This window comes from Oncorhynchus clarkii, chromosome 11, assembly GCF_045791955.1.
Source record: "Oncorhynchus clarkii lewisi isolate Uvic-CL-2024 chromosome 11, UVic_Ocla_1.0, whole genome shotgun sequence".
NCBI lineage: Eukaryota > Metazoa > Chordata > Actinopteri > Salmoniformes > Salmonidae > Oncorhynchus > Oncorhynchus clarkii.
Genome location: NC_092157.1, coordinates 34,951,782 through 34,965,700, shown reverse-complemented (window position 1 = coordinate 34,965,700; position 13,919 = coordinate 34,951,782). Strand labels below are relative to the sequence as shown.

General features: G+C 45.4%; 1 protein-coding gene across 1 annotated transcript in view; it reads left to right on the top strand.

Moving 5' to 3' along the window:
* Positions 1–13,919, top strand: part of LOC139420460 (collectin-12-like) — a 44,845-nt gene that overhangs the window by 29,840 nt on the left and 1,086 nt on the right. The window contains exons 3-8 of the mRNA XM_071170628.1: positions 2,519–2,641; positions 11,411–11,497; positions 11,719–12,762; positions 12,871–13,368; positions 13,498–13,634; positions 13,740–13,849. Coding sequence (XP_071026729.1) covers positions 2,519–2,641; positions 11,411–11,497; positions 11,719–12,762; positions 12,871–13,368; positions 13,498–13,634; positions 13,740–13,849 — 1,999 coding nt within the window. The remainder of the gene's footprint in view (positions 1–2,518; positions 2,642–11,410; positions 11,498–11,718; positions 12,763–12,870; positions 13,369–13,497; positions 13,635–13,739; positions 13,850–13,919) is intronic.

The window sequence follows — 13,919 nt, the reverse complement described above, 5'->3', positions numbered from 1 at the left end:
ATTTGCAACTGACATTTGCAATATTGTTTCAATATTGAAATTCGATCTCCAGCTGTCCTATGGTAATGAACCTGTCAGGAGTCGGGACGAGACAGACAGGCTGGCAGCTTTTCTCTGCCAGGCGAAATCATGAATCAGCATAATTTTTATGGGATATATACAAAGAAATGTCAAAGGAAAACCACTAAATGCAGCTTCAGTTTGAAGTGATTATGTTAGCTGTGTGTCCTGGCGAGAGAGCAAATGTTCTATGCCAGGTGAAATCGCGCATCATTGGCTCATTGTTATGGATGTACCCCCCCCAAAAATCGCTAGGAAACAGCTTAAACAAATGCAAATGCAGCTCCTTTCACTGTTATTCTGACTGCACTGTTGGACGTGACTGTGTTTGCAAGCAAGGGATAAGAACATTGCCAGCTATCATGGCAATGAAGCATTTAGAATGGATGACTGGGTGGCATCCATAGAATTAGAACAAAACGATTGGTTCGGGTCTCTGGCCAATGAACAGATAGAAGGAACGACCAGCTGGCTTGGGTAGCGACCCTAGATCTCTTGGAAGGATGAAATAGTATGAATACATTCATCAAAGTAACATATTTTTTTTTAATGAAAATATGTCAATCATTATTTGAATATGTTGTTAATTAACCCGTTGTAGAAAAGTAATAATGCCCTCGAAGCCGTGGTTTGGAGGATATATTGGCACGGGGTCTTGGGCCTGACAACACCCGCGCCAATATATCCTCCAAACAACGTCTTCTCGGGCATTATCACTTATATAATTCATTATCATAATCGTATTACATGAGACTGCAAGCCCTATAGGCATTTATTAACCATAGGTCAAGGAGTTTTAACACAAAGATTGCGTTGGCACAGGCCATCTTTGTGTTGCCATGGAAATGTCGGAAGTGTCTTTCCTTGAGCTGGGCATGCAAATCAGTTTCATTTCAGGTACATGAAAAGCAGGACCTTTTTCTTTTTTTTCACCCACTTCCTGAATTCAAATGCAATACAGCTGTGTTCCCTTCAGCACTGTGGATCTCGGCACTCATCTGTCAGGAAAGATATCCTTGGAAAGAAATATTCCAGGAAAATGTAAGAGAATGCCAAATTCCTCCATGACTTTCCCCGCTGGTTGGAGGCACTTGAAGGTCCCTGGTTTGAATACATACTCCTACATACTGATGTTGATTATTGAATCCAGGAACTGTCTGTTTATGTTTCATTATGAGGAGTGACGTGTGTGTGTGTGTGTGTGTGTGTGTGTGTGTGTGTGTGTGTGTGTGTGTGATAGTGTCTGCCAAGTGAAGGCTTTCCCAGGAAAATAAGCCTGTGGCACAGTGTAAACAGTTTGGGGGGGTCCTGTTATGGTGTCCCTTGCCCCCTCACCACCCGGGGCCTCAGGGAACAACTGGGCCCTTTAATGTGGCCTCCAGGCTATTTGTACAGATGTGGGGATCTGGAGATTCAGACCCAGGGCCTGGGGAACCCCAGACCTCAGCCCACATAGGGCCAGCCAGGCCACGCTTTGACCAGGCTTTCTGCTGTCTCCACATAGCCGGACTCTGACATAGCCGGACTCTGACATAGCCGGACTCTGACATAGCCGGACTCTGACATAGCCGGACTCTGACATAGCCTGACTCTGTAGCCACCTGAGCCATAATATATTCAAATGCACCCTAATCTCTTATAGTGCCCAACTTTTGACGAGGGCCCATAGGGCTCATAGGACTCTGGTCAAAAGTAGTGCTCTTGCACTATATAGGGAATAGGTGCCATTTGGGACGCACCCATAGGTAGAGTGCAGAGATGCAGGATATCCTGTCATAGGATATAATATATTGAATATACACTGAGTGTATAAAACATTAAGAACACCTTCCTAATATTGAGTTGCACTCTACAAGGTGTAGAAAGCGTTCCACAGGGATACTGGCACATGTTGACTCCAATGCTTCCTACTGTTGTGTCAAGTTGGCTGGATGTCCCTTGGGTGGTGGACCATTCTTGATACACACAGGAAACTTTTGAGCGTGAAAAACCCAGCATTGTTGCAGTTCTTGACACAAACCGGTGCGCCTGGCACCTACTACCATACACCGTTTAAAAGGCACTTAAAATCCTTTCACTTCCTATGGCAGGGGTAGTCAACTAGATTCAGCCGCAGGCTGTTTTTTGTTGGAGCGAATTATCTGGGGGCCGGAAAATAATGATTATAATTTGTACACTGCAAATTGGCCACAACTGGCCACAATTCCAAAAATACATTGTATTTGAAAATAAAAATAATTGTATACCTTGATTACGTTGAGACATGATCAAATATCTCTCTTTTTTTGTGGGAATACCTCCCCCACTTGGGGGCCTGTTTTTGTCGGCGGGCCACCTGTTGCGTGTGTGTGTGTGTGTGCATGGTTACAGTTTGAATAGTGTGAACAAACTAACTATGATGCTGTCGAGAACTCATTTTAACATGTTTTTACATGCACATTTTCTCTCCCTTGTGTAGGTATCCAGGAGGGTACCCAGTGTACTAAGTGTAAGAATGAGTGGGCACTGAAGACCTCCATAGCACTGCTCTACGTGCTGTGCACTCTACTCACCATTGCTGTTGCTGTCCTCGGGTATAAAGGTAAGCAAGGACACCTGTCAGTCAAAGTGCATGCTTCTGTAAACTGTATTTCTGACTGTAGATAGTTTACACTACCTCCACTGGTGTCTATGGACATAATATTGCTTTCAGAATAAAAGTCCCCAGGGTACAGACAATTACAATGATTCAATACATTATGCATAAAATAAAAGTCATAATACAACTAAGCCTATACTACTTGTAAGGCTTGTGTATCTGCCAAAGTGGTTGCTACTTTAGAGACATAGAATGGAAAGTCTAGCTATGTCACTGTGTAAGCTGACTGGGACCGTGGTGACCAGCATTGCTCAACCAAACCTTATTACGCCTTCACATTGAGAAAGTGAGTGTCCAAACTGTGCGTGAGGTCCTTCTCCACATCCTGCCAGGAAATAAGATCACCCCTGTTTGATCACCATGAGCACAGTGTGTTTGTTTGCTTTGGAGTGTGTGTGTGTGTGTGTGTGTGTGTGTGTGTGGGGGGGGGGGGGTTTGGTGTGTGTGTGTGCTGTGTGTGTTTTGTGTGTGTGTGTGTGTGTGTGTGTGTGTGTGCTGTATGTATGTGTGTGTGTGTGTGCTGTATGTGTGTGTGTGCTGTATGTGTGTGTGTGTGCTGTATGTATGTGTGTGTGTGTGTGTGTTTGTGTGGACTAATGTCCCCAGTGACTCCTTACGGTCTGCCCAAACATGACATAGATGCTGTTGGGCAATGTTTCATTGTTCTTAATTCAGGCTAGTGGAAGAGTCATGGAAACTCTGAGCGATCCCACTGACTGTAAGACCATCACACTCTCTGAAACCAAAACAAGCCCTGTTCTCTCCAAAGTGACATTAACTCAGCCGCAACCCGCCCCCTTTTTTGCCTTTCTTTGAAATCCTCAGCGCTGTTGTATGTTCTCCCCCTTGCACCCTTCCTGCACCCCTGCACACCCCCGTTCCCCCTCTCTCGGGACCCAATGACTTACTCTCCGCTTATTTTACCAACACCCCCACACTCACACCTCAAGGAACCGACCTGTCCCGCAACGGTCCAAAGGCCGAACTTAGACTGTTCCTGTGATAATTACGCTAACCGATCTCATGTGTGCACAAATAACCGTTTTAACATCTCTCGTGGTTGTTGGGGATTTTCAACTAAATTAAAAGTGATGTCCTTTTACACTCACAATTGGGTTCAGTCAGTCAGTAGTCAATCCTCATCCTTGTTCCACACTGCACATTTTCATGTAGCCCTAATTAAGACCAGATAAGCGGTAAACTCACTGCAACTCTAGCAAAACCCACTAAAATTGTTTTTTACTGGCAGAGCTGTAGTAGTGGGCTGTCCAGGGAACCACAGCTCCACAGCCTAACCATGCAGTCAGGTTTAGATGGTTATGTGAAGTAAGACTAGGGTTGTGGCGGTCACGAAAATACTTCAGCCGGTGATTGTCAAGCAAATATCTGTTGGTCTCACGGTAATTGACGTTAATTAACATAAACACATTTAGCATCTCCTAACTTCCACATACACTGATGCAGACCTTTGGAACATCTACATTTTAAAAAGTCGAATAAATACATTCAATAAATAAGTCTATTTCAGAAGAGCAGAATAGCATACTCCGAGTTGTCCTTATGTTAGGTCCTGATCTGTCCCTTGAATGAGTAGATGTTCTAAAACTTTGGACTGGTGGTGTATGTGCTCCTATGTGCTTAATTAAGAGTTATTCATGTAACTTAAGTTGTTCTACAAACATGGTCTATATGTTTAGATTTTTAAGACATTGTAAGGCTGCATGATGCGACTCTAATGATGATTTGAAAAAAGTTGCTTGAAAGGCACAAGTTTTTTTGCGCAGGCTGCACACACTTTATCAGTCTCTCATTCACATTTTGGCAAGTACTTGATAATGCCTTTAATTTCACGGTGGAATCCCTTTGTGTGGCCGTAATGCACCCCCCAAAAAATCCATACCTTTTGCGGCCAGTGGCCGTTGTATCCTTGGACCAAAACAGTAGACCTCCACAAGTCTGGTTCATCCTTGGGAGCAATTTCCAAATGCCTGAAGGTACCATGTTCATCTGTACAAACAATAGTACGCAAGTATAAACACCATGGGACCACGCAGCCGTCATACCGCTCAGGAAGGAGATGCTTTCTGTCTCCTAGAGATTAACGTACCTTGGTGCCAAAAGTGTAAATCAATCCCAGAACAACAGCAAAGGACCTTGTGAAGATGCTGGAGGAAACGGGTACAAAAGTATCTATATCCACAGTAAAACGAGTCCTATATCGACATAACCTGAAAGGCCGCTCAGCAAGGAAGAAGCCACTGCTCCAAAACCTCCATAAAAAAGCCAGACTATGGTTTGCAACTGCACATGGGGACAAAGATCGTACTTTGTGGAGAAATGTCCTCTGGTCTGATGAAACAAAAATAGAACTGTTTGGCCATAATGACCATCATTATGTTTGGAGGAAAAAGAGGACGCTTGCAAGCTGAAGAACACCATCCCATCCGTGAAGCAAGAGGGTGCTTTGCTGTTGAAGGGACTGGTGCACATCACTAAATAGATGGCATCATGAGGCAGGAAAATGATGTGGATATATTGAAGCAACATCTCAAGACATCAGTCAGGAAAGTTAAATCTTGGTTGCAAATGGGTCTTTCAAATGGACAATGACCACAAGCATACTTCCAAAGTTGTGGCAAAATGGCTTAAAGACAACAAAGACAAGGTATTGGAGTGGCCATCACAAAGCACTGACCTCAATCCTATAGAAAATTTGTGGCAGAACTGAAAAAGATTGTGTGAACAAGGAGGCCTACAAACCTGACTCAGTTACACCAGCTCTGTCAGGAGGAATGGGCCAAAATTCACCTAACTTATTGTGGGAAGCTTGTGGAAGGCTACCTGAAATGTTTGACCCAAGTTGAACAATTTAAAGGCAATGCTACCAAATACTAATTGAGTGTATGTAAACTTCTGACCCACTGGGAATGTCATGAAAGAAATAAAGCTCAAATAAATAATTCTCTCTACTATTATTCTGACATTCACATTCTTAAAATAAAGTGGTGATCCTAACTGACCTAAGACAGGGATTTTTTACTGGGATTAAATGTCAGGAAATATGAAAATCTTAGTTTAAATGTATTTGGCTACGGTGTATGTAAACTTCCGACTTCAACTGTATACCAAATAATATATGTGTGAAATTTGTTTTGATTTAGAATCGACCAGTATCATGCACCTGTCTCAAAACCGGGGCAGCGGGAAAAAATACATGTCATCTATGCACTTAAATAGAGAATGGAGGACGCTTTTCCTGTGGTTCATTTTCAGGCCAGCCAGGTGTGCTGATTATTAGGAAAGTTGAGAAAGTAGTAGGCCTAACCTATAGAAAGCTGATGCGATCCTCCTTTTTTTAATAGAGGCCATCACTCTGTTTTCTCGCCAAATTGCATAGCCTATAGAAAGGTTGCGCAACATGAGCTCATGGGCTCTCATGAAGTGTCTGATTAGATTTTTGATTACATTTGCATTGATGTCAGAGTGATTAGAGGGACAATATATTGCTGAGTACCAGGCAGTTAGCAAGTTTGATGGGCTACTAATGACCATCAGCAGCATCAGAGCTTGGAGAAGCCTAATTACAGTGACTAAACAGTCACATGGAATTTGACCGCCTTCATGACTCGGGACTGCCCTTGTGGCGGTAATACAGTCACCGCAACAGCCGTAAGTAAGACCCCAGTGTTCTATTCACTTCACATATGTATTCTGTACTGTAGGATGCAGTGTGGCCAGATATCTTAACATCGAGCTGACCCTACGCTCTCTACTCTCACCCATAGCAATGTCCTTGCTTCATCACCTGATCTCTTTATGGTGCGTATGTGATCTCCACTGAGCTACAGTATAGAACCTCCATGGTAGGCTGTGAAAACCTCATCTCCAGCTCTCAGACATTGTCCTGGCAGGAAAGACTAGGGTTGCGTCCCCTATGGGGGCCCTGGACAAAAGTAGCGCACTGAATAGGGAATGTGGTATAATTTGAGACACAACCCAGGCTATATGAGGGAGGGATTAGACACAGGTGAATATGAGGAGGGAGAGGAATCAGAGAAGAGAATAAGAGGGTGTAGGGGGAGTCTCGCCCTCTCTTTGGCCTCACTCAGCACATATGCTGCGTTCTCCCTCTCTCTCCCTCTGCTCCAGCTGTGTACATGGAATCTGTCACTACATTCTGAGCTATAATATTGAGCTTTAGCAAAAATAAGCAGAGGTGTCAGGGTGTGTGTGTGTGTGTGTGTGAGTTTGTCGTGTGCTTGCGTGTGTTGTGTGTATTGTGAGGAAGGGATGACACCCAGAAACCACAGCTGCAGCACAGCTGGCCTAGGGCATAGCTCTGGGGACCAGATATTATACAGTGGGTGTGCGTGCATACGCGTGTTTATATGTGTGTGTGATCATGTGTGTGTGTGTGCATGTGTGTGTGAGTGCATGTGTGTATGTGCATGCGTATGCTTCTATAAACACAGTATTAAAGATATTTAAATATATATTTATGATAAAATGGATTCCAACCACGAAGAGCATCCGTGTGTGTGTGTATGTGTGTGTACTCACCCTGTGATTCACTAGCGTTCAGCTAAACCATGTAAAGCATGACTGTCGTTCCAGAGTAGCAGTCTAGCAGCGTATGTGGGCCATTTAGGATGCTAATTGTTTCATAACTTGGAAGAGAGTTTCCCAAAGTTGTGTTTTTAATCCACAGCGTTCTGCATTAACGTCTATTTGAATCCAACATCTAGACAGAGAGGAAGTAATACATTAGTACAGAGAGCATCACACCGAAGTGATTAAAGTTTAACAGAGAGGATGAGTGCAATTAAAAACATGTCCCTATGTCCCCCAGACATAGAAAGAAGTCAAAACAAACAACAGATAAACTGTATGTGTGTGTGTGTGTGTATGTGTGTGTGTGTGTGTGTGTTTCTCTCTATAACAATTACAATGTGCAGTAGGTGTACGGTTTGGTCTGCAGACCTGAGCTGAATGCGTCTTTTGTGCTCTGTGTGGTACAGTAGTTTGTGGTGTCTGGAAATGTGTCTCGTTTAGTTTGCAGTGGAACGTTTCATTTCAGACTGGCCATGCCTCTCCACTCTGAGCTAATACTACTCTTTCAATCGAGAGGGCATTTTTCTAGTTCATATGTTTGTTTTGTTTTTTTAGAGAGTATTTGAGGGGCGGATAGTCATCTATGAGGGTAAACATTTGAAACATATTTCCACCATGAAAAGACTACTGTACATCCCTAGTGGCATTTGTTTTCCGTATACAGGCAACTTGAGTTTCCTAAAACATTAGGACGTCGACTCTGTACAAAACCATTTTCCATCAGAATTATATTCTCTCTGTTTCAAGTCTGGATACATCTCTTTGAATGGTAGGGAATGTTGTTTGGATTCCTTGTTTCCTGTACTGCGGGATGAGGGATGGTGGGAGAATTAGACGTTCAGTGAGTGTATGTAGTAAACGGTTTCTCAAACATGTGGAAGCACTTACTCCGGCGTTCCACACACACTACTACACACGTCTATGAGGCTACCCATACCAGGCCCATATTCAGAAAGCGTCTCAGAGTAGGAGTGCTGATCTAGGATCAGTTTTGCCTTAAATCATTATGAACAAGATCAGCACTGCTACTCTGAGCCTCCGGTCAACGCTATCAGCTACAGTAGGAGTGATTCTAACACAGGACACTCACCTGAATCATATTCCATCTAAATGTACAGACTGTACTGTTGGGATGAATTCCCTGCTGTTCATGCAAGCGAATATGGCACAAATGTTTGTTTACCATAATTACAGATGGAACACATGCAAGTCATTAAAAGCTTGCATGAAACTTCTGGGTTTCTATTTTCAGAAGGCATTTTTTTCTATTGTTTGTTGACAATGAGAAAAGTACACTCATCCTCGGCGGTTTGAAGAATGTTTCTCTGTCTCTCTTCTCTCATTTCCAGTCAAAGTTGCCTTTCATTGTCAGTTAGACGTTCTATCATCACTAGTCTTCCTTAATTACGGGGCCCTCTTCTACGTTGTTGTGGCTATCACAACGTTTAACTTGCAATGTTGAAGCATATTTATTTTCTCCTTTATTACAACTGTGCCGTAGAAACATGTAAGATTCAGTGGTTATTTTAGCATGTAAATCTTGTTGGGGCAAACTTTTTTTTAGATGCATGCCAGCAAAGCCACTACACAACACAACACCAAACAATTAATGAATTGGACTATAACGGTGCCCACAAACTGTTAGGGCCTACATAAAGCTGTCTCAACAGCAGAGTCCCAACAACAGTCCTAACATCTTACCACTGCTAAACCTGGTTATCAGGTTTAGCAGTTCAACGAAACAGTTCATTCAGCCTCATTTACTGCCTTTAAAAAAATACATGGCTTAAATGGCTGACTAGCTGAAACAAATGTGGTTTCTACCAAATTATTAGGGTGAGGCACATGGTCTACTAACAGCTTACTACACAACATACACTTAGTATTATTTTCTTGGCTACAAGTATACATGCAGTATCACCCTGGCATATTGCATCATTTATGTAGCAGCATACAAGATATTTTTGGACTCACCTTGTTGTGCTGTGCTCACTTAAACAGGAAGGTGGCGCGACGGTCCTTCTTTTGGGCTCTAGAAAGAGGACCGAAATCACTATTTGAAATGTCGGAACTGAGATTTCCCAGTTCCGAGCATGGCCAATGTATTCAAACTTTTCTGGCCCGTTGCGTTACACTTTTTTTCGTAATATCCAATTGGTAGTTACAATCTTGTTTTATCGTTGCAACTCTCCTACGGACTTGGAGAAGGTCGAGAGCCTCACTAGTTCTTGCTTAACCCGGAAGCAAGCCGCACCAATGTGTCAGAGGAAACACGCACCCGGCCCGCCAAAAGGAGTCGATAGAGCACGATGAGACAAGGACATCTCGGCCGGCCAAACCCTTCCCTAACCCAGATGACGCTGGGCCAAATGTGCGTCGCCTCATGGGTCTCCCGGTCACAGCCGGCTGTAACACGGCCTGGGATCGAACCCGTGGCTGCAGTGGCGCCTTAGCACTCATTTTTGAATTAGCGATTTCCAACTTGTTGTGTGATGTTTATGTCCAATGGCCGATGAGCACAGATACGTTTTATCTATCATTTCTCTTCATATGACAATGATTGAAAAGGATTTGCCAGTAGATGGTTGACTTCATGCATGAAGACGACTGCTTGTCTAGCTTGCTAGCTAAGATTTTGAAAGTATGATGTTGACATGATCAGTCCAATCAAAGCTACGGTAGATATAACGTGATTTGATGTAATTTTATCTGTGGCCAATGGCCTTGAGCCTTCATGGATGGGCACTTCTAATGTAAGTCTATGGCAGCACCCAGGGGGCTTGAATGTTCGAGCTCTACCCATACATTTTGCAGTCCCCATGAGTGACAGAACACTGAGCCAATTACGGCACAACTAAAGAACACTACCAACCCCTAAGCTCCGTATTTTCCTCTGGCTGCCCCACCACCACAGAAAGCACTGAGCTTGGCTGAAACGCCTCCATTTGGAGATGCTTTACTCAAGAAAGCAAAAAAAGAGATTGTGTTTGTTTGCGGCTTTATTAACTCAAAGATGATTATAATATATTTTTTACATTGTTTGCAAACTGATTTGCGATACGTATTAATGCCAAAATAACATGAAAAACAGCCGGGACTCTGCTGGACAGCTTCCTCACCCCTCACTGTCTGAGACTGGCATACGGTAGATGTAAAGTACTCTGCAACTACACCTTACACATTGAAAGCTACGAAGATCATAAGCACATACAGCATGACCAGGGAGATACACCCAGTCATAACAGTGGGATCTATCTATCCATGTCCTCCCGTGCTCTCAGTCAGAGGGAGGGAATGAGGTGATGGTAAATTTTCTCATCCTGTGTCTTTACGATGATTTGGCCCTAGAATAAAATAGATGATTATACCCATTTAAAGGTTGAGCTTGGTGGGGTCTTTGAGCTTGATGGTTTGGTTGGTCTTTACCTGTGGAGGATAGAAATGACAGAAATAGCATGGTGTGCAGTTTTCACCACTGGTTTGAACCTCTGTGGTCTCCAATTAGATGGTTAGAGATGCCTCCATAGCCTGTGGTGGTGGTGGGATGATTCCCAGACACATTCCATAGGAAATGAAGGGTCCTGTCGCCTGTGGGGGCGTAAAGACCCTGCCTGACACAGCGTCTGTTTCCTTAGGGTACACTTTGAACCCCCTGTTTACTGAGGACCCCCACTTGGGTTGCTTCCTGTCCCCCAGGGTCCCCCTGTCTCTGTCCCACTTTGATCATCTCCAGATCCTACTCCCTCTGACCACCCACCCCTCTGCACTCATCTTCCAGTGTCTTCAGTGTCTCATGCACAGTCTTCATGGACGCACCAAGTCATTGAGACATTATTGTGTATTACATGACCATTTCCTAATCTTAGAGCTTGTGATTGCTGAGGCAACCATTATTACATACCCACCAGATAAATATACATCTTATATGATATCTTATATATTGTGTCTGAGTGAGTTTTCATAAGTGTCCTGTCTGATCCCTTTTGTATAGTTTCAGGCTATTCTGCCCATCCTTCTCAGACTGTTAATATTAACCACTGTGCTGAAGACCTAACCCTGATCTTTTCTGTGTTGTGCTGTGTTGTTTTGTTTGTTTTGCAGTGGTGCAAAAGGTTGACAATGTTTCCGAAGGTATCGAGAGCTTTGGGGGGAAGATCATTGCTGTGGAAACAGACTTGAAAAAGCTAGGTGAGTTTCACCCCTACCTACCACATGGTCACAGCAGTATGGAGCATATACGCTAGGCAGTTGACCATACAGTATCCCTTGTACTATGGGTCTATGCATTATCTTGAATATATCAAATGAATCAGAATAGCTGTTTTTAGAAACATTCATCATTGAGAGAAGTGTAACTTCATCCAACTCTCAGTTACAAAGTCCAAGTCAATTTCATCCCATGTTCCCAGATGACCAGACTGGCGAGAAGTCGGAGAACACCACCACAGAAATCCAGGCCTTTAAGAACAACATCTTGGCTCTGCAGAGGCAGCTGTCTGAGGTGGCTGAAAGGAGCAGTAGTAACCGGGCAGCCCTAGGTCGTCTGCAGGATGCTGGCCAGGACATGCAAGGCAGCCAGGGCTCCATCCAGGGTCTGCTGGATGCCAACACAGCCATGCTGAGGTCCGTCAACGGCACCTTGCGGGCCTACGGCGGCACCATGGAGGGTCTTCAGGACGACACGGCTCGGCTGCAGACGGAGCTTCAGGAGCAGGTTCGGCAGCAGGGCCAGGCCCTGTTCAGCATCGGGAATCTCAACCTCACCCAGGCCCAACAAAGGGGCCTGATCTTGGCTTTGCAGAGGTCAGTGGACGACACCAGCCAGGCAATCCAGAAGATCCGCAATGACTTCCAGAGCATTGAGCAGACAGCCAGGCAGACTAAGTCGGACGCTGATTGGCTGCGGGAGAAGGTGCAGAACCTCCAGGTGCTGGCCTCCAACGCCTCTGTCCTGGCCAAGGCCAACAACGACATTCTGGAGGACGTGGGTTCTCAGCTGGCCTCGCTGTCCGGACAGCTGCAGAACACCTCCAGCCTGGCGGAGAACCACAACCAGACCCTCAGGGAGATCATGGACCAGCAGAGGGACCATGACAACCTCACCTCCTCCAAGTTCGACCAGCTGGAGATACGCCTGGACGAGTCGGAGGGGAGCATCGACCGTGTCACGGGCAACATCAGCTTTACAACCCAACTCCTGGGCGCCATCAATCTCAACCTCAACGAGCTGCGCACCTGCGCTGAAACGGTAGGACGCCACTCCGACTACCTGGCTGACCTGAACTCCACGGTTTTGGACGTGAGGTCGGACACCACCACACTAAGGTTGCAGCAGGACGACCTGGCGGCCCGCCTCGACAAAGAGGTCACCAGCCTCTCCATAGTCATGGAGGAGATGAAACTGGTGGACAGCAAGCACTCACAGCTAATCACCAACTTCACCATTCTCCAGGGTGAGGGCACACACTAAATAGTAGCTTTTTATTTTGTTCACGTAGAAGTGTGTTGTAAACAGTTGAACAGACACGTTTCAAAAGAAAACATAATGTTTCTTGTTTCAGGTCCACCTGGTCCCAGAGGCCCGCGGGGAGACAAAGGACCCCAGGGAGTGGCAGGTCAGGCCGGTCAGAAGGGGGAAAAAGGGGATAAAGGTGGGCCTGGGGTGCAGGGGCTCCGTGGAGAGAAGGGATCTCCAGGACCACTGGGACTAACAGGTTCCAGAGGTCAACAAGGCTCACGGGGCAACCCAGGTTCAAAGGGCTCCCGAGGGTCAGGCGGCAGGGCAGGACCTCCGGGTGCGAAGGGTGAGCCAGGAACGGCTGGGCTCCTTGGGAGAGATGGACAGCCCGGTCCTCAGGGGCCCCAGGGCCCGCCGGGAGACCTAGGACAGGTGGGGCCGGCTGGGGTACAGGGACCCAGGGGAGTGATGGGGCCTGTGGGGGCCCCAGGGCCACCTGGACTACCAGGACATCCTGCCCGACCTGCAGCAGTAGCAGCAGTGCCTTTGGCCTCTGTCTCTCTGAAGAGTGTCTCCCCCGCCCCTACAGTGTTGGCCCCAGGTAAGACTCACTCATAATACTCTTTATACACCATTCATATCTCTGTATCACTCTGTCAACACCATCTATGAGTTGACAGGACATTAGTTAATTGGTGATAGTTTGACAATATAACCAAATTAACTTCAGGTTGTCCTCATGAGTGGGTTGGCTTCAGAGACAAATGCTACCACTTCTCCAGGGAGCTGCACAACTTTGACGATGCAAAGAAAAGCTGTGATGCCCAGACTGCGTCAATGGTGATCATTAACGATATAGCTGAACAGGTGACAGTCCTTCTTATAAGCCTTTCGTAATACAATGCGCATCTGTTTGAATAGTCATAAAATGAGTGACATTACTGACATCATGTTTTCTTTTTCCCCCCTCAGAAATGGCTGCAGAAGCAGACCTCTGGAAAGGGCTACTTCTGGATGGGTCTGACAGATAGGGAGAAGGAGAATGTTTGGCACTGGCTGGATGGAACCGAACCTGCCTTCACGTGAGTATAGTACCTCAGTGACAAGACTGATCCCTTGTGAGACCTCACATTGACATCAGGTGTCTGAAGT